Below are 21,056 nucleotides of genomic sequence, written 5' to 3'. Positions count from 1 at the left end.
TGGACCAGAACTGTTACTTCAGGTGTAGAGCAAAACTGCATCTGGAGCCATTCTTTACAGTAACAGTGTTCATTGTTCAGACAAACAAGCCATTTCCTTTTGTGAATCATCCTGGCAATCCCCAGCCTTCAGTTCTGTGCAGCTGCATAATGCTCTCAGCAGTGACCAGGACTGAGCAAAGCAGGGGAGGCTTTGCACCTCCACAAAAGCCTGAAGAGAAGAGAACAGTGCAGAGGGGAGGGAAAGTGAGGATGAGAGGGAAACGTGCAGCTGGCAGCCATCTGCTATCAGAAATGAAAGTCATCAGCTTCACAAAGCTTCTCAGTGTTATCTTTTGGGAACAAGTCCATAATTTTTTTCTTACTAGAGCTCAAGCTGTCTTCATCACACTCCATTACTTATCCCTGGCAGGGCCCTTTGGGTTGCAGCCCAAAAAGATGCGTTACAGCCTTGCTTTGCCTGCACTGTAGTTCACCTGAAACCAACACTGACTTCCATGTCTTTAGTTTCTCAGTTAAAAAAAAAAAGGAATAAAATAAATACCCACCATGCTAAATGTAGTCTCAAGCAATTGTTGTAATTACAGAAATTAGTTCTTCTTACTATTTTTATCTTTTGACAGGAAAACTTAGCAAGACTTCAGAGAGCATTTGCAAGGAAGTGGGAATTCATCTTCATGCAAGCAGAGGCCCAAGTGAAGTGAGTAATCTTGGAGCACTGAATTGCACCAGTATTTAGAGCTGTGAAGGGAAGGGGATTCTGAACAGATAAAACTTCTTTGTCAAAATCTTTACTGTGACTAAGCTCAGAAGGTGTTGGTGAATTTTAATCACTGGCAGACTAGAAACAGTCGAGAGCCAGTTCTGAAGGTCTGTGCCAGAAAGTGAAAGATGGGTTTAATTATCTGTACATGGAAACACTGGTCTGGAGCTCCTAAGCCTGTATTCACCATGGGACCTTGGGTAATTTGCAAGCCCATTGTGCTTCTACATTTGTGGAGTATTTTTGTTTTGTATGAATGGAAAGAACAGAATTTTATCATCTGTGTTACTCTCTGCTTGCAGAGTATTTCTGAGTCTAAAAATACTGTCACTTCCATGTGATTATAAGGGTGGTATTTACAACAGATATCTCTTCTCATCTTCCCTTGTGAAAGCAGTGTGAAGCCTCTTTATATTTTGAGTGTGTTTTCATTACTGCAGGTATATGGATATGGTCTATGGTTTGTGCACTATTGTCTACAGACTAACTCCTAAAACTCTGAGTGTCCATTTTGTGCATGTCATTGTCACTTATAAAATGGAAAGGTTGGTGAAGATGACACATGAGAACACCAGTACTGAAATGGTACTGGTGTTCTGTTGGAAGGAAATTGCACTTTCAGTATTAGATGCTGAAAAGTTAAGGAATATAATTTCTTGAAGGTGTGTCTTGAGGTATGTGTCTCTATCTTTGATTAACCCTTCGGAATTTTGATAAATTCTTTGCTTAATAACATTGCAATTATGTACCATTTAAATATATGGTAATTATCTTTTAAACTGCAGGGTAATTAAGGGATTTTTTTCCAACCAGAATAGCAGTGTTCCATTTGGAAGAGAAAATTAGAACTTAGGATAGCAATTGTACTTTCAGTTACTTAAAGGCTATTGCCAAGATAAAAAAAAAGTGTAAGTCAAAACAAAAGTCTGCATTCTGTGTAAAACATGCAATTATCACCTAAGAAAGAAATGTAAATATCAGACTCATTGTGATCACTGTTGGTTGTTCATCTTTTCTTCATTCTTTTTCTTTGAAGCATGAGCATGAACTGGCCACTATCAACTTTTTTTGCTGGCAAGTTTCAGCTTCTTGGTTCACAGTTCATGTGATGGTTCAGTCTTCAGGTTTCCAGAAAGGCAGGGATGAAATTCACATTGTAATTCACAGTTAACTACAAGTTTAAGTTAACTAGAAAAGGGAGGAAAATAATCAAAAATACCTGAAAACATTCCTCCTGCTTACCAAGTTTTCTATGTTTTCCACTTTTTTTTTTGCACACAGGATTCCCATCACTATACCCACATTGCTTCAAAAATTCCAGCCATATAGCATCTAGCTGATTTGTGTCTTCATAGTTTAAAATGTGAAATACCAAGTTATCAGTAAGTCTGGAGATAGGAGCTGACAATCTGGGTTGAGCACAAAGTGTCGATGAAGAGAATTCATGAAGCCTTCAAAGAGTTCCTTCAATTTTTGTGTGCTGTAAGATTGGAATAGGCTTCACCTTCCCCCTTGGCCAGGTGTGAAGGACTCACTCAGAAAAGTAGCTTTGGGCTGGATGTCCTCAGCGCGGTACAGAAGCTGCTCTGGCTTTGTGTGGGGACAGAGCTTTTGCCAGAGCTTGTTTCTCATCTCTGCCTTGCAAGGGGGAAATCAGCTAGTGATGCCAAACTGTGGAGAATTTGGTCTTTTTCTGGGGAGGGCTGCTCATAAAGTTCAGTTTTTCTCCTCTGATTCTTATCCTCTTGGTACATTTCTAGCACAGACTTAGCCAAGGGTCACTGCCCCTCAAAAACAGAAACAGATGGGAGAGAAGCTGGTGGTCAGAAATCACAGCTGGCCTGGGTTTTCTTTCCTCACTGCTTTGATTTTCCTGGTGGCAGCAATGTGGGAACCTAGCACAGGGACACAGAGCTGTACTCAGTCCTGCTCTGGAAGTGGAGGCATGGAGGCTGTTCCTCCTTCCATATGCTTCTGCCAGTCCCTGTGCAGGTAGATCTTGAAGCTGGTGCTGACTTAGTGCTCACGTGTAAATCTGGGTGAGGTTCCAGAAGTCACTTGCTCACTGCTGCCAAGAATTGCTTTGAACAACCTCTGGTGGCCTTTGGGCTGTGTGCTTTCAGTGAGTTGGTTCACTGTCTGCATCAGGGCTGGAATTACAGGGTTCCTGTTGTTCCAGCCCAGTCATGTCTCTCTGGAGTGGGTGCTGGTTTGTAGGGGCCATGCAGCAAGCTCACCTGTAGTCACCTGTGTTGTTACCCCTTGCTCTGCCAGCATGGGGGCACACAGATAGAGGCAGTCTTTGAGCTGAAAGCTCTAACGAGGATTGGCCACAAGTGCTGCCCATGCTGTTGCTGCTGGGAACGTCTGGGATAGATGCTCCTTTGCAGTCTGTATTCATTGAGTGCTGCTGGGGCATTTGGGTGCAATGGGATCTCCTGATGGAGAGACCTCAGTTCAGCATCAGCCAGGAGCCTCACCTGGAGCAAACAGGTCCTGGTGGGTCTCCTGACACAGACAAAACTATAAACTTTCCCAGTCTGTCAAAAATCAGAGTACAGGAACAGAGTACCAGGAAATGTTTTCATCACTAGATGAAAAACAGCTGTTAAATTTTTCCACATTAATAGGAAAATCTCTTTTGACCCATGTTGGGGTAAACATCAGTGTTATTTTGTTCAAGGCATGTGCCCTTGCAAGTGCAAATGCGACATCATTGTACAAAAAAAGTTGATTTCTGAAATTTTTTGTCTTGGAGTTAAGAACTACAGCTAGGAACTATATCAAAGAAGAAAGCATGACTTGTACACTGACTCATACTCACTTCTGCTTTTGTTTTCAGAATCGACAGGAAAAAGGATAAAACAGAAAGAAAGATTTTGGACAGCCAGGAAAGAGCATTCTGGGATGTGCACAGGCCTGTGGTAAAACTATTTTTGGATGAAGAGACTTTCCAGATTTTGACAGGAAAAGTTTTATTACTAGTAAATGTTTTATGCCCCAAACCATTCCTCTTACAGTCACCACATTGATTTTCCTTGTAGTTTAAAATGCACCAAGTGTCTGCAAGATTATTTGAGACATTCTGGAGTTCTGTACCTATGGAACTGTTGATTTGGAAATATGTGAAAAATACGAACTTGGGAAAATTATTTACTGGGCTTATGAAAGAAAAGCAGCTTACTCAGTTTGTCTCAGACTTCCTAGTAAAAGCTCCCCACTGTTAGCTATTTCCTTTTGGTGCCAAAGTTAGGAGTAAGTGGATTGAATACTGACATGGCATCCTTGGGTATATGCAGTCTCATGTTTAGCAAGAGTAATTTATGGAGTGCAAACCTCAAGAAAGAGTTTTGGACTAGATCTAATTGTATATTTTATAAAGGTAAGGTAGGATGAAGATTCTTAACAGAGCAATAACACAATTACCATCTCTTTTCAGCCAGGCTGTGTGAACACCACAGAAATGGACATTAGAAAATGTCGCCGTATGAAAAACCCACAAAAAGTGAAAAAGGTCAGTTTGAGTTCCTCATTTTGGTTTTCTTGTTTCGAGTTAGTTTGGTTCACTGTTTTTGTTTTCTTTTAATGTAAATCATACTTGACACCTACTGGATATGAGACTTACCCAAGAGGAACAAAAAAAAAAAAAAAAGTTTTGATAGTACAAGTTCTGTTTTGTTCTCCTTGGTGAATTTATTATTTCAGTTTTACCAGCAAAGTTGTACTGACTTGATGGGTGATGGGTAGAGCTGAGAAGGGCATTAAGGATCTCTGTGTCCCAAATGTCTGATGGCTCTGCCCTCCCATAAAATTAAAAGGAATTGGCTAAAATACCTAGGTCATTTTTTAAGAAATTATCTGGGCACAGATAATGAGATGTTTACCTGCCTTAATAATTTCAAAGGCTGCATCATTAGTAACTTGGGTGTCTTTAACTTCCAGCAAGCTTGAGATGTTCTATGTATATGAATTCATATAATCAATTAGATTGAAGAAGACCATTAAGATCAGTGACTCAAAACCTTAACCTAACCAAGTCCTTCACTAAACCATATTCCTGTCTTTTAAATAGTTTCAAGGATGGTGACTCAACAACTTCTCTCACTTGTTCCAGTGCTTGATAACAATTTCAGAGAAGAATTTTTTCCTAATATCTAAGCTTCTCTTGGCATGGCTTCAGGCTGTTTCTTCTTCTCTCATCACTTGTTATGTTTTTGGACAGAACACTGGAGTCCTGAACTTCCATAAGTAGTTAAACTGCAGCAGAGCTATTCACATGTCTATTAGAGGTTTTACTGAAAAGCAAAAGCACTAAATGAAAGGGCAAATGGTATTAGTTTCAGTGCAGGTGTCTGTCCTGAAAATGAATGGCTACAGGTCAGTCTCCAGGTTTTTGTTTAGAGAAGTTCATGTGACCCATTGACTTGACCTGGTTAAGCACTTTCTTCAATATGTAGTTTTACATCAAGAAATTAAATCAAGTGAAAGACAGTGGCATAGAATTAGGTTCTAGTATTTTCTTTTACCACTAGGTTCACCCCAGTGACAGCTCCCAGTGCTCATCCTGCAAGTGTTAGTGCACACAGACTTCAGAGCTTCTAAAAATTATCATCTGCATTTAAACACTTAAAACAAACTCTACTCTTAACACACCTACAGGCCTTCCAAGTTCAGGCATCAGCAAGAATGGTCTGATCTGTAAATTTTGCTCAAGGCTGAATAATTACTTACCTGTGTGGATATACACAGTAGAAAATTGCTGGCTTGTTACCTTACTGCTTTGCATACTGCACTGTTCCTCATTGTGTAACAGAAGAATGCTGTAATCCCTTTGGTTTGTTCCTTGGTTCCTCACAGTCAGTGTACGGGGTCACAGAGGAGTCTCAGCCCCAAAGCCCCGTACACCTGCCCTCCCAACCGGTGCGCAAAACAACAAAAGAGGATTTCCGGAAGCAGGTAAGTAGGTGCCTGTATGGCAGCTCTTCTGAGAACTGCTCCTAGAGAAAAAGCTTAGAAACTTACTGAGATACCAGCAAAACCAATTGTATGCTTTACCTGTCCTTGATCCTCACATACTTATCCTTGATTCTCACTTATGTAAAGTATTAGTAAGTATTCATTGAGCAGTGCAGTTGTATGGTGATAAGTATTATGAGTAACACTGACCTTTGAAACTACTTTTATTGTCTGTGGACCAGACACAGACAATGAGGCAATAATTCCAGTTCACTGAGGATGTCTGAAAAGTGGACAGTGACAAAGGCCAGTGTAGCTGGGCACAAGCTGGGGACGAGTGGTGAGGAAAGGCAACGTTCAGTGCATGACTGTTAGACTGTACAGTCAGAGCTTTTAGGAAACTAGGAAAAAGTGATTTGACAGTCATGCCAAGGAATGACCAGCCAACTCACACATCCTTGCACTGGCACAAAGAGCTCTCCTCAAAATTACTTTGCTGCAATAAGCAGCCCTTACTGAAAGACAAACAGGAATCACTAGATCAGCATTTTACTAGTGCAGCTTTGAACAAGTTTCTTAGGCAACCAGTTTTTGGGTGGTCTTCTGAACTAAATCTGCATGCTGCATTTCTTGAGCTTTTTTATCATAGGCTGAAGAACTGGTTCATAGCAAAATTAAAGTGTGCTGTAAAATGTTACTGGTCTTGCAAGTCAGTAAAAGGACGCAAGTCAGTAAGAGGAATGGGAGAGCACAGTGTGTTTGTAAAAAGGAGATCATATTGTACCCTGAGTAGTCTAGGAACCTTGGCCCCAAATATGTGTCTTTTCTACTTGCAGTTATGTCTTCTGAAGTTTCCCCTAGGGCTTTCCCTTTGGCAATGGAGCCTGCTATTGGAAGCAGTTAGTAAGCTTCTGATACCTAGGGAAAGGTCCCATTTCCTTCTGAGTTACTTTCAAGATGTTTGGAAAGAGAAATCAATAGTGTGTGGGGATCCTGTCAGTGCATGCTGCAGAACTCATAAATTGTTAATGTCCTTGTCATCTCTCTCCTCAGATAACTTTTCTGAACATGCAGATAGAGAGACATTGTTTAAAGATGTCCAAAGTAGCAGAAAGGTGAGTGTCCCCATTTTCATGATTTCCTATTGTTTCCTCATCTCCAGTTTGACATTTCTAGAAACAGAGCAGGCAGCAAAGTGCAAAGGCTTGACCCCCTTTCTGTGCCTCAATCCTTTCCCCTCCTGGACCAGCTGTGCTGCCTGGCTGCTGACACTTCTGTACTCACTCTTCTGCCTCTGAGCAAAAATAGGTGGGAAATGAGGACCTGTAATACTACAAAAGAAAAGAAGCATTCACAAAAGAAAAGAGGCATTCACAAAAGAAAAAACCCTTGTGTGACTTGTTTCCCACCCCTTCACTACCCTGTGGTTTATTTTTAGAAAAGTCATTCCTGTCTCCATTTGAAAATACCCTTTTTTTTCCCCTTTTTGGCTGCACTCTCAACGCTTATCTCTTGTTAGTCTGGCACAGCTCTGGGGAAGGAGCTGTGTTTGCATTTGTTGCGCATGGTGTTCACATCTCTTCCTGCTGGGGTCGTAGGACCAGTTCCTGCTCTCACTTACATATATATGAAACCCTTAGAGAAGTACTGGGGTTGTACCTGGACTACTCAAGGCAGTGTTTCAAGGAGTGGATTTCTAAGAAGCAAATCAAGGCACAATTTGACTTGCAGAATGTTTCATTTTGGTAGAAAAGTATGAATAGGTGAAGAACAAGCTCAAATTTAATTGAGTATGGCAGCTCATTTACTTAGGTACTTGTAAGTTATGCACATTTGCAGAGTAGCCACTGAGATGAAGGAAGGGATAGCCATGCTCTTCAGTAATATCACTTTTAAAGCAAAACTGTTGAATATGAAGGATAGGATAAGGGCTGGTTCCTTCTAGAGAAATAATAGAGGAGTTTTTATTTCAGCAAAGCAAAATGGGAATACCCCATGAAATTTACTTTGCAGTGCCTGCACCTGTAGTTAGCATGCATGTTCTAAACCAGGTAAATTAAATGGTGAGAGGCCAAATGTAAGTTCTTATTGGCTCATCAAGTTTAGCAATTAAAATGAAAATGTATCCAATTAAAGAGAAAATATTCAGAGGCTCCCTGAAATCCTGCATGCAATACATTGTATGATTAAAATGAGCCCATTTATATTTATGTTTTGGGCTTTTGGATCTTTTCAATTAAGATCATGTACTTTAAAAGCAAAAAAGTTATTGTACTGAATTTATTTATAATTACCTTAATATACTGAGACACTAATAATTTTCCTGGCTTGAAAGGGGTTTCTTTTTATTTTTTTTTTCTTTTATAATTGCTCTCAAGGTGGGGAAGAAAATGTTGCTATCAAAACCTGTGCAAAATAATAACCAGGAGAAAAGCAAATAAAATGAGAACAGTCAAATTACAGAATGACAGAATAAGCTGAGTTGGAGGGGACCCACCAGGATCATCAAGTCCAACCCCTGGCCCTGCCAGGAGAGAGAGCCCCAAGAATCACACCATGTGCTTGAGAGCATTGACCAAATATTTCTTGAACTCTGGCAGGATTAGTACCAGGACTGTTTCCCTGGGGAGGCTGTTCCAGAGCCCAGACAGCCTCTGGGTGAAGAACCTTATATTTCTAAATAATTAATAATAATTATAAAGAATGAAAATCATGGTTGTGATCTTTGTTTCTTGTGAGGAGGTGTTTGGTCATGTGATGACTTTGAATATTGATTTGAATATTGTCAATATTGATTTGAGAGTCCCAGGACTTGATGTGGAGAGTGGTGGGAAGTGCAGCCTGGATGTGGAGCATTGCAGAGCAGGTAGGAGGGAAGCAGAGGAGCTGATGGGTCCAGTGGCTTTGCAGGGGTAGGGACTGGTGATGAGGAATGAACATGGATGACCTGACTTGCATGATTGCCTGAAAAAAAAAACCTGTGCAGCCTTGAAAGCACCATGAAAACAGTGATTACAAGCACTAGGAACAAATTTCCTGTGTAAGGAGATGCTGTTATTATCAAGTCAGTTTTCAGGCTGGATCCTGGTCTTGGGACAGTTTAGGTGACGATGTGGCCGATCAGGGTACAGGAGATGACTTCTTGGCATCAGCAGTCAAGCCTGACAGTGGCACCACCTGCCAATTTTTCAGTATAGCACAAAGGCACTTTTAGAGAGGATGAGGGAAGTAACTAGGAGCAAATAAATCAGGAAGCACTAGGGCAAACAAGTTATAGGAATAAGATATAAATTGTTTCAATAGATCAATTGTATTTATTTTACATTAATTCACACTATTCTTGGGATAGCCTTTGTCTGTTAGTAGAGGAAGGCTCTCCAAAGGATTTTTCCAGCTTCTGTGAGATAAATGCTTGCTGCTAAAGATTTTCTTCCCTTCCTCCCTGTTCTGCTTCCAGGAGTAGATCTGTGCCAACTGTGGGAACAGGCATCCCTCAGCTGCTCCACATACCTTGGAAAGTGTCTTTCTTCCACATCCTTTCTCCCCACCTGGGACCTGTGCACTGTCAGTTTTAACCACTGAGCTTTGAGAACTGTTGAGCAAAACTATCAATATATTCTACCTATTGTTTTCCCTGACTGCACTGTGCGGTGTTAGCACAATTTCCTTAGACACGGCATCACCGAAATGGCTGGGGAAAAATGAGCATCTTCCTACCAGAAGCAATCTCAGTTCCCTAGATGAAAATCTGTGCTGTTCTTCCAACTTCTCATCAAAGTTCCTGAGAAGGCTCAGCAGGCCCCCTTGATTGAGAGACAGTTGGGTTCTCAAGGCAATCTCCTCACCCTTCAGTCAACTGTTCCTACCACCCCTTCTGCCGGGTATTCAGTTTATCACCCAAAAGGCCAGGTTTGCATTTTGACAAAAATGCTTTTCCTTAGGAGTCCCCTGCCTCTAGCCTCCTTTAGACAATGAGGCAATGATTCTGCTGCTGTCATTATACTGAATCAGCAAAATGTGCTTAGAAATTCCCCTTTGTTTCACTTTTGGTTTTTCCCCCCTTTCCTTTCTGCTAGTACTTGTACTAGCACCTCTGATGCCTTCTTATTATTTTATTAGGAGCAATTCAGGTTTCACAGCAGATATCTCCTGATTGATCCTTTTTGGCTTTCTTTTCTTTTTTAACCAACCCTCTCTTTCATTGATGTCTAAGGGACTGCTGCTGCTCTGTGAAATTGGACGCTGCTCCCTCCTCCGACCCTTGACCCACAGCAGTCATGAAATGTAATTAATGAAATGAGATGAGACAGCCCCGAGTGCCCTAAGGGGCAATGGGAACCTGCTGTGGTTACAAAAGTGTATGATTTTAATGCCTCATGATAAGAGCTAGGACAAACAAAAAGAAATAATTATTATAGAGCAGTTCAGGGAAACTTTCTGCCTTTTATGACCCTTTGTTTTGCAGGGTTTTTTCATTTGCCTGCCTTTTTGAGATGTGAAGGACCAGAGGTAAAGTTTAGCATGGACAATCACAGTGCAAGTACATTGGTTGTTCAGTATGATGAGACATAATTAACTTAGTTAATTACTTGGCAGACATAGGCAAAAAATAAAGTGCCTTAGAGTATTTCCAGTATAGACTAGAAGAAATGTCTTTTGATTTATTTCATATTTGCTGTCTTTCTTTTGTAAAAATGCTCCCCTAGCCCCAACCCCAGTGGAATTCCTGAATCATTTATGCTAGCAGACACAGTGCTTTTCTGAGAAAGCTCTTTGAATCTTATCCTAGTGAGGATTAGAGACTATGTGCCTTAACTGACTTACCATGAAGCAAGCCAGTGTAAAGGCCAGGAGCTTTTCCAACACGCATATTATTTACTATTCTCTAAGTTAATTATTACTGTTGAAGTGTTTTACAATAGTGCTGTTAGACTAAATACTATACCAACATAACTAAAAAATTTATCTATAGGCGGGCAAAGCTTTGATGTTTAGGACTATGATCCTCCAAAGATTTAAGCATATTCTTAGCTGCAGCCCATGACCCTATTTAGGTGAGTTTCTCATAGTGCATAAATTTATCTGGGTGCAAAAGTTTGCAAAAATTAAAAGGATGAGAGGCAATAGTAACATGCAGCAAATGAACAGGATGACATATACTTCATATTCTTCCCATGGTTCTCTGGGGGAAGTCCTGCCATAGGAATCCAGTTGCTGTCTCATCAGGTTTTTTGGGGGCATCTCAACAGAGGCAAGCTGGAGGAAAATGCTGCTCTTGATGAAAATACTGCAGTGAGCTGGTGGGTGTTTGCAGAGATATCCTTGCATGCACCATCCCTGGGAAAAGGGTCTCTTGTGATTGCTGAGAAACTGACTAATCCCTATAAATGAAAAGAACCACACACAAAAACAAAACAAAAACCCACCACCAAAAAGAACCCCAACAGGATAAAAAGAAAAGCGGTACTTTTCTGACATGTGACTAAGCATTCAAACCCTTTCTTTTTTCTTTTTTTTCCTTTTTTTTTTTCCTGCCAGTTTAATAGCCTACACAGAGCAGTATGTGGAATATGACCCCTTCATAACTCCTGCTGAGCCTTCCAATCCCTGGATAAGTGATGATGCAGCACTGTGGGACATTGAAATGAGGTAAAAATTAATTGGTAGTTTTAACTAATGTGAGAGTTGTCTTGCTATTTCGTTTGTATGCTCTTCACACTGCCCTGTTTGGAAAGGAAGTTGTATGTCTGTACTACAAGATTCAAGAACATAGCTAAAGTTTATCACTGGTATCTGTGAATTATTTAGCCCTTCCATATGGCTTAATGTATGGGACTCTGTAAGTCAGGTAATGGATGTTCTCATACCTGTTGAGCACATGCACAGACTCAGGTCTAGGAGCCTAAAGCTGTAGGATACTGCTAAGACAAACTTGTTTCAGCACATCTCATTTGACCCTTGGGAGCCTTCCCAGCTGCAATGCTCCAGCCCTGCTCTTGTCATGGAATCCCATGAAAGATGCTGCTGGAAAAATGGGATGAGTTTTAAGTGGTGGCCATTGCTGCTGTGCAGTGAGTTTTGCACAGGAGCCAGAAGAATGTAGCTCACGTGTGATGTGTGAGACTTGGCAGGTCAGAATTGTAATAGGTTGCTAGAGTGAGTTTGGGCCTCACCTGCTGGTGAACAAGCTGGCTTGGCTCTGTTATGGTGTGTCAAATAGATGGAAAGAAGGAGGAGTGCCTGGAGGATATTCAATGCCTTGCACCTCAGTTTCTCAACCCACCCACACCACCCCCCCTCCAGAAAAAAAAAAAACAAAAAACAAAACAAACAAGCAGAACACTGCAACAGAGATCATGTTTTGCCCATGTGATGCTGGTGCAAGGAAAGTCTGGCCTGTGTCTGTGTATCTTGCCCTCACAGGCTATCTGCAATCCTCGCAAAGGGGCTCGAATTACCCTGCCTGCCTCTATGCCTAACAGCTCCCACAGAAAATTCAAGTGGAACTCTCATGCCCCATATTACCTTCACTACTCAGTCACATCCTGTGGCCAACAGCTGCAAGGGCTCAGCAGCTTCTCCAGTCTTTAGTTGCTGCCATTTGGCACCAAATCTGAACTTGGAGTTCACTTTAGCAAATCTTTGATAAGAAAATACCAAATCTAATCCTGTGTATTCTTGAATAATAATTTAGAGATGCTATTGGCCTAAGAAAACTGATTCATAGGGAATTAGTGTTCCAGGAAAAGGACAAGATTTTTCCCCATTTAAAAACCAGGTAGTTTGGGATATGAAAGTTGTTTTCATCTGCTTCTCTGGTAGTCACAGAAATCCATTATTTTCCTAACCTCTGCCCCTCTTCACATAATTTTAGTATTTGTTATTTTTTTCTTAGCTAGTTTCTCTCATTTTCTCCATCCTCCCTAGTAGGACTAGTACCAGATACAGCCCTTGCAAAATACTGCTCTGTAGAAGCCCTCACCCACAAGGTAATCCAGGCATCCATTATTTCTGCATCTGTTGACGTAGCTGCAAATCCCAGCAAAGCTGTCTGTGTCCCTGAAGAATACAATTAACCTGATGTCACAGCCTTATAGGAATTTAAAATAAATGCTTGGTTTCTGCTATGATTTCAGAGTTATGGAAAGTGATTTTCCTGCAGATGAAAAAGAGAAAGCTGTTGTGTGGGGAGATGGAAAAACAAACAGCTATGTATTTCCATTTTATTCTCTATTGTAAAAAAACTAACTGCATCTGCATCTAGTTGCAACTTGCATGAATAATTAAATGATCCCCAAGATCCCCTTGTGTTGCCTGCAAAGCTGTTTCCTCAGTTAGGAGGGCAGAGCCCTTGTGCAGGAAAACAAAGAGCCTCTGACTGCCAGTGGCAAGGCTGGCTGCTGAGTATGGGCAGCCCCGTGCCACTAGAGTTCATCCTCCATGGCAATCAGGACTCAGGAAATGCCATGGAAAGCATTCTGTTTTAGACAGCACTTTGGCCTTTTTGGTTTTTTTTTCTGTGTATGTGCCAGAACATTGTGTAGCTGCAAGAAGAGCAGGTACAAATCTCTGGATTCAGCAGGAAATTCCCTGAGCTTAGATTGTGCATGGCTGTGCAGAAGCATGGCTTTTGTGTCCCCATGGCCAGACTGGTTCATGTAACAGGTAGGCTGGATCTGCACCTTTGTCTGCAGCACTGCTGGCTCCTGAGGGAGCACAGGAGGAGCCATCCCAAGTGTGCTGCTCCTCGAGTGAGGACATGCCTATCAATTTTGCTTAGCCTTTACACCAAGAGAAAATGAAAGCAGGCATTTTATTTACCCCTTTGGCTTATTTGTCTTCAGCACAGATCGCCACTGTCCCCTAAGGCTCCGTGATTAGGAATCGTTGTGGACATGACAAGACACATAGTTTAATAGATATGTACTGTTAACAATGGCTCTGCTGTCACCAATGTGAGCAGCTGAGCTGTGTTCTAATGCTTGTCCCATAGTATGACGCTATCACACCAGAAGCTTTCAAACACTTTGTGAGCCCAGATTACGCTCTGATGCAGGCTGTCTCATAGGATCCTTGTTGTGATTCCCAGGCACCACCTCTGCCCATAGGCATCTCTGCAACATGTCTGGCTATTCAAACAACAGCTTATGTAAGTTGGGCTGTGTTAAGAAATAATTAAGGAGCAAGGTTGCTGGTGACTTTGGGTGCCTCTGCATCTCAGTATCCCAGCTGAGATACAAAATAAAAGTCTGATTATCATGGAGAGTAGGAGGAAGATGCTTTTTAGTCTTCTGAGACTTAGGCATGCAAAAATCAGAGGCACTAAAAAATGAAAGACCACAAACCAGTAATCATTTTAGATACTTTGCCTGCACTGCTTCTTTGTGAACTGCTTTTATAATGCAAATGTGGATCTGAAAATCTGAAGCCAGTTCCAAGTGACCAGGCAGTACTGTGTGGGACACAAGGAAATGCTCTGGAGCTCACCAGTGACCCAGCAAACATTGCTGGGAAATTTCTGCCATGATGCATAAGAAATCCTAAGGTATACTTGAGGAAATATGCAAGAAGTGCATAATTGTGTGGTATTAATATAAATGGTATATCCATTTAGGCATGGTATGCTGTTCTTCCAAATGAAACCTATCAGAAATTGCTCTGAAAATCATATCAGTCACATTCTCTCTTATTTCACCATGTATGTAGCAAGCAAATATCATCCTTTAATGATTAAAATGATGTAATGATTTAAAGTCCTGGTCTTTATAGGTTTTTTTGTTTTTTTTTTTTTTGTTTTTTTTTTTTTTTTTTTTTTTTTTTTTTTGTTATTTGCTAAACTGAATTTCTGTAAAATATTGAGAAAAAAAAACCATGTCATCTAATAATCTTCCTCCCTTCACTTAGCAGAAACAGCAGCAGCTGCTCGGACAGCAGGCAGAGATGAACATTCCATCTGTTTTTCCCCTTCTCTCCCCAAACAGCAAAGAACCTAGTCAGCAGCGTGTGAAAAGATGGGGTTTTTCCATGGATGAGGTGCTGAAGGACCCAGTAGGACGAGACCAGTTCCTTCGTTTCCTGGAATCAGAATTCAGCTCAGAAAACCTCAGGTGAAACCTTTTATGACTTGACTAAATGAAAGGGCCTGATCCTACTCTCTTGCGTAGGTGAAATGCAATGTTTGGTGTGTCTTGAACTGCTAAAAACACCCATTTGAATAAAGATGAGAATGGCAGGGTTTGGCCCACAGCACTGCTACAGATGCCTATACTAGACCTATGTGAGTAATCTCAGAAGCAGTGTTTAGCAGAGCCAGTGTTGTCAGGTATCTTCTGCATGCAAGGGCTTGCAGACTTGCGTGATGTGATGAGATGCAGCACATCACTCCTGAGCCCCCATCAATACATAGGATTTACATGTCTCTATGTGCCAGGGCTTGTGGGAGGGAAACAGTATGGACATCATGTGGCTAAGAACTTTGCCGTTCTTAGTTGCAGTCAGGTTTGCAACAACTACTTTTAATTTTGGCATCTGCTAACTATCCAACAGCTTGTCTCACCTTAACAGGACTCTCTGTGTGGGGATTCTGAGTATCCAACTTCTCAAGTTGTGAAGTCAAAACTTCTATTATGAAACATTATGTAGATGTGCACATGATCCTACATCAGGCTGAGAGCCAGTAAATCCCACTTTTTAATGGAATACCACTCCAGAGGTGCTGTTGTGTTGCTGTGGTTGTGTGTCAGCACAAGGATGGGTAAAGGGACAGGTTCTTGTGGGGTTTTTTTTGGGGGCAGTCATGTTCCAGAAGGCTGAGTGAGCATTTGCAGGGAAGGCCAGAGAAGTTTGCAGATTCACTGACAGAACTGTGCCTGCTCTTGGGCTGGGGAAATCTGCTGTCAGTGATCACACAGTCAGTCTGGCTTTAGCCTTTGGTCATAGTGAGCAGGCTTAATGTTCTCATTTTACAGCAGATGAGAACCTGACTGCACAGCTCTTTTTAGTTATGGTTTTTTCATTCTATTTCATTTAGAAAATAAAATGCATTACTAAACCATGTGAACAATTGTCACTGTAGTGTAGTTGGCAAGCCTGCAAGATCTGAAAGAGGAATTCCTCAGAAAGTGATTTTTATTGAAATTGGAACTTACCATCCTATTTATCAGGTTTCCCTGTCCAAGGAGAAGTACAGAAAGCACACCAGCAGCAAAACAATGAAAACTCAATGCACTTTATTGTTTGAAAAATCTGAAAGATAACCTGTAAGAAAACAAGGGAGTGTTACTAATTACACAAATGAGCCTGAAATTTTATTGCTAAACAGGTACTGAACTTGCATATGCTTACTGCAGTTATGTACAGCGGCACTCATTTGCAATTAAATTATAATGATGAAGCAAAATTAATATACTGTATTAAAATACTCTTCAAATTAGTGCTCTGAAATTAATCAGGAGTTGTGCTAATGAAATCCAGCAGATTTTATGACTAGCTTCTGTCCCCCATGTTCATCCTACTCAAACAAATGGAGAAAGTTTGATTATGAGGAGGCAAACTTGTACCTTCCTTGGTCAGTCGGAGCTGCTCCTCCTGCTGATGCACATTCTCTTTGATTTAGAGACGTAGTGGGAGGTGGAAAGTGGGAAGGGAGGTGGCAAAATCAGTGGGCTGGCATAGGCAGGTTAAATCCTGCCTTCTTTGTGGAAGACGTTGGCATCATTCTTGGTATGGGAGCTTTGCTATCATTCTAATGGTATCATAATGATGGTATTGGCTTGCATGGTATTATTATCTTGTATTGGATACATTAGCAACCCTGCCTAAAGCTTTAAATAAAAGGATGCAAAGGCAGAAATATTAATGAAAAAAACTGGAATAGAGTGAATTATTAGTGATGCTAGAGAGAAGAAGGGTTCAGGTGAGGCAGAGAAAGCTCCTTAATTCTCATTAGGAGTATGTACCATAAAAAAAAGCAACTGCTGGATGCCTACAGATGCAAAGCAAAATCTAAGTTACACTCAACAGCAAAGCTGGGATCTGCCTCACCTAAGCCAACAGCTCAGAAGCACATACTTTCTTTATATGAAGTATCCTTTTAGAGAGAGAGAGGAGAAGCTGAAGAGGAGTCAGTGAATCGCCTGAGAAGGATTTGTTTCAGCTTTAAGTGGAAACAAAACTAAAAGCACCTAAATTACCCTAAAAAGCACCCATCTCTTGTTATCATAAACCTGGAGACACTGATTCAAATGAGTGCGTGGCAGACAACTAGAGTAAAATTACACACATCCCACCCAAACCCTGGGAAGGTGAAAGAAGTTTTCTGAGAGCACAGCACTTAGCACCTTGCTAGAAAAGTAACATTCAGATTAGTAAAAGTTAATCTTCTCTGAACTCCTCCCAGTAACTACTCAGACATCTTGGAACTGTTGCAGCAGGGATGTATTATCTCTTGGAAGTGCCATTAGGATCTTGGGAGTATCTTTAGGATTAACACTGGCCAGAGCCCTATAAACTGTTATATTTAAGGCAGATAATATGTTGAATTTAAGGCAGATCTGATAAACTGATTGCTGGAAAACCTAGAAATTCATGGTAGCACTAGAAAAAATTTTGTGAAGTGTGTGCTTGAGAATGCCTTAAAATGAATGTAATTCAGTAATACAGCAAGGATACCAAATTCAGCTCTCAAACCTTGTGGTTCGAGTCCCAAATCACAAGGCTGATGGTGGGTGGGGTATTTCCATCTCTTCCTAGCTGAGAAAAATTGGTCCCAGTGAGGGTCGTGGGTGAGGCACTACCAGAGATAGCAGCAGACCAGGCTCAATGACCTCCCAAATCACCTTCCAGCTGTGTGTCTGTGTTCTAATAAACCTGCAGGATCTTGTCCACCAGTCTCCTGGGCTCGGCTGAGCCCTGTAACTTACTTATTTATTGGCTGTCCATTATTTATGTGGGAGCAGGAAAGCCAGTCGGTTGGGTATATTTCTCTCTGGTTTTATTTTAACTCTTTTTCTTGCTTTGCTTTCTTTTTCCTGTCTGTTGTTATCTTTCATCTACAATTTGTTTTGACTTGGGTGTTTTTTGAAGTACCCAAAATATAGCTGACAAAATGCCAAATTTAAAACTAAATAAATAAGAAAGGATAAGAAAAGAAAGGGCATCAGAGAGTTATTATACATTTTTTATTACCTGGGAACCTTCTGAGACATCTTGAGATTGCTGAGATGTTCATTTAGCTGGTGGATTGCATTTTTCTTCCCCCCTAACTTTTAAGAGTGTCAGCTGGAAACAGCAAAGTGGGAGTATGGGACATGGGAATTTCACCCGAAGGGAAAGGAGGCTGCACACCTGTTTATAGACCTCAGTGGGAAACACATGACACTTTGTGGGAATGCACTGTGGAGCTGGCGCTGCATGGATGCAGGTGCCCTCGGCCTTATTGCTTGTGAGCATATGTTGAACATGGAGATCGCGGGAAAGAAGTTTTATTTACAGAAAGTGTTTATAGTTTACAAGACTCCTAATGGTTGAAACTTGTTGCCAGGTCCTCCCCGCCCCCTCCCAGTTTTCATCAGGAAAGGAGAAGTTCAGGCAGTAAGGAGAGCTCATATATGCAGTAAACAACACACCGAGCTGCCCCAAAGCCTCGTGTTCCCTGAATAAAGAACGTTCCCCCAGCAGTTCCGAGGCAGTGCCAGCGCCGGAGGGCTAAGCGGGATGCGGGGCAGTGCCAGGATGGGGCCGGCAGTGCCGAGTGGTGCCAGCAGTGCCGGCATGGTGCGGGGCAGTGCCGGGATGGTGCCAGCAGTGCTGAATGGTGCCAGCAGTGCCGGGATGGGGCCGTGCCGGGATGGGGCGGGCGGTGCGGGGCAGTGCCGGCAGGCGGCGCCGTCGCCCCGCGCTGCGCGGGCCCCTCAGCGGTCCCGGGCAGGGCCGCACGGCGGGCACTGCGCACGGCCGGCGGGCACTGCCCCGCGGCAGTGACAGAAAGGGCTTTCCTGCCCCACAGCACTGAAAGGACTGGCAGCAGAAGGAGGGACTTGCACCGTGGACACTGGCGTGCACGGGAGGGGAGGGGAGGGGGAGACCTGCAGGACGCTTGCCCCGTCCCCACCGAAACTGAGCTCACAGAGCTGTGAGTGTGTCAATTATGGCATCTGCCAGCCCCCAGCTTGCTCACCAAAGACAGATTTTTGTTGGTCTTGGCCATGCCAAGCTCACCACGCCAAGGATCTGACCATTAAACAACACAAATATGTGAATACTGCCCCTGTCTGAACTGCATTTTGATTTTTATCAGTTGCTTTCATTCATTTCCTGGCTGACATGTTCCAAGTTAGTATTTGGTGAATGGAAGAAGGTTTGTAAATGGTTAGAGATGTGAGACTGCAGGGGCATGCAATACTGGCACGGAACTACTGAGGCAAGGAGAGAAGTGTGCTTGGATTCTGACCTCAGATAGTCACTTGATGAATTCACTGTCAAGCTAGGGGTATTGTGTCCACCCCCAAGATGGGAATACAACACTGCCCTTATCTTGACTGTTGTTTCTCCGTTTCCGGAGTCATCCATATTTTGCCTCCTGATCAGGATTTAAAACTAATTCTTGTTCTACAGTGTACCTCACAAGCAGCCGCTCCCCTGCTACTCACCCTGTCCTTCCTCAGCAGCCTTTTCACAGGGGGACATCTTTGAACAGCAGTGACCAAGCACTGCTGCAGTGCCCTGCAGGAAGGCAGAGCGCACATGCTGAGGTCCAGGAGCTCTCTGTGCCTTGGGGGAGCTGTGGAGGATAAATGCCATTGTGAGATATCTTCTGCAAGTGACAGCAGTTTAATTACAAGCTGGATGAGGCTGAAATGGTTTTTGCCACTGACAACACTTTGGGACACCATATTATCAGCCTTCTCCAGTCCGTACATGCTGTTTTATAAAGGACAAAGAACCTGTGATCAATGCTGCTGTTCCCTCTGTGCAGACAGTCCCTGTGCCAGTCCAGCTCTGCTTAAAGGGCACCTGTGGAGAGGACACACAAGGACATCTCCCTTCCCCCCTGTCCTGTGCAAAGGTGTCTGCTGGAAATCTGTCTCCTACAGAAAGAGAGGAGGCAATGCAGGATTTTCACCTGACTCCTTGTGAACTTGGGGCTGGGCTTGTGCTTCAGAAATTGCAGGAGTGATTCAGGGAGTGCATTTGCACTTTATAATTGAGCACAATTTCCAGCACAGTCATTGTATGTCGGCTCCTTTCCTAAGCAGAAATACCGGATCCTCTCTTGTAAATGCTATAAATCCCATAGGAAACCCTGCTTATATGTTGGCTTCAGGTTGATTCCTCATGGCAAAGAATTTGCCTTGGAGTTGAAGCTGTGGGGCTGGGTACCCCTCTTTGATGTTACTTGACTTTCAGATGCCAGCTATAGTGAATAGCTTTGAAATTTTTACCAAGACAAAACTCCCCTTTGCCTTGAAGAGGACATCAAGCCTTGGGCATGAATTCACAATTGCTTGCAGTAAAAAGAGCTTGTTCTTGTTACTGTCAGGTTGGTCTGGTTGGTTGGTTTTCAGATTGAGCCAAATGGTTATTAAAATGGATGGTGCTCCTGTTCTGGCAAGCTGTCACTTCACAGCGTTCCCAGTTCTCTCACAAGCACGCTTTCCCAGCCCGCCTCCCCGGCTCCAGGGGCAGAAGATAAGCCAGAAGAAAAGGTTCTCCCTAGCCAAATGTTTGTCTGAAGTGTCCCAGCTACTCTGGAATGATTAGCATCTTTTCTCCCTATGCCTTTTCGGCATTCACATGTTCCTGTTACATCTGAAATTGAATGATAAAGTATTTTCAAATAACGGAAGCCACATATGGCGTCAGATTACTGCGCTGTAGGTGCAACCCTTTACTCTCTGCATGCGTGTGATAAGTGGGGGTGTTGCTGCTCAAATGACAAGGCAGGATATCAGGTGCACTTAAACTCTCAAAGATGGAAAAGGACCAACCACGCACACTTCTCCACCAACCCCAGATACTCTATTTCAGTTCATAAAATCAAATGACACCTTGTTAGAACCCCAAGTATGTGACTCTACAGGTACTGATGTAGTGTTGGAGTGTACCCCACTCTTTCACTGAGCCTGTCAAGGAAATGGAAAAACCATAGGAAGGAATATTGTCAAGTGGCTTGGGTGAGTCAGGGCTGTGGCATGAGGCCCCTTAATGGTCGGGAAGAAGCAGCAGACAGGCAAGGAGGATTTAGCCTGGACTTGCATGTAGTGTGGATGTCATTTTACCCCCAAATTGACTGTTTGCCTCTGTTGCAGGTAGGATACCAGGCTAAATGGGGTAGCAGT

The 21,056-nt window shown here is 42.5% G+C and overlaps 1 protein-coding gene across 7 annotated transcripts in view; it reads left to right on the top strand.

The window, feature by feature from the left end:
* Positions 1-21,056, top strand: part of RGS6 (regulator of G protein signaling 6) — a 238,594-nt gene that overhangs the window by 177,857 nt on the left and 39,681 nt on the right. For all 7 annotated transcript variants that reach the window (XM_030239746.2, XM_030239745.2, XM_030239744.2 and 4 more), the window contains 7 exons: positions 623-699; positions 3,605-3,686; positions 4,202-4,276; positions 5,620-5,718; positions 6,772-6,833; positions 11,257-11,367; positions 14,700-14,825. In XM_030239746.2, the coding sequence (XP_030095606.2) occupies positions 623-699; positions 3,605-3,686; positions 4,202-4,276; positions 5,620-5,718; positions 6,772-6,833; positions 11,257-11,367; positions 14,700-14,825 (632 nt within the window). The remainder of the gene's footprint in view (positions 1-622; positions 700-3,604; positions 3,687-4,201; positions 4,277-5,619; positions 5,719-6,771; positions 6,834-11,256; positions 11,368-14,699; positions 14,826-21,056) is intronic.

The sequence above is a fragment of the Serinus canaria genome, chromosome 5 (genome assembly GCF_022539315.1).
Source record: "Serinus canaria isolate serCan28SL12 chromosome 5, serCan2020, whole genome shotgun sequence".
Classification (NCBI taxonomy): domain Eukaryota; kingdom Metazoa; phylum Chordata; class Aves; order Passeriformes; family Fringillidae; genus Serinus; species Serinus canaria.
Note: the sequence above shows the minus strand (reverse complement) of the source record. Positions and strands in the feature narration are given on the sequence as shown.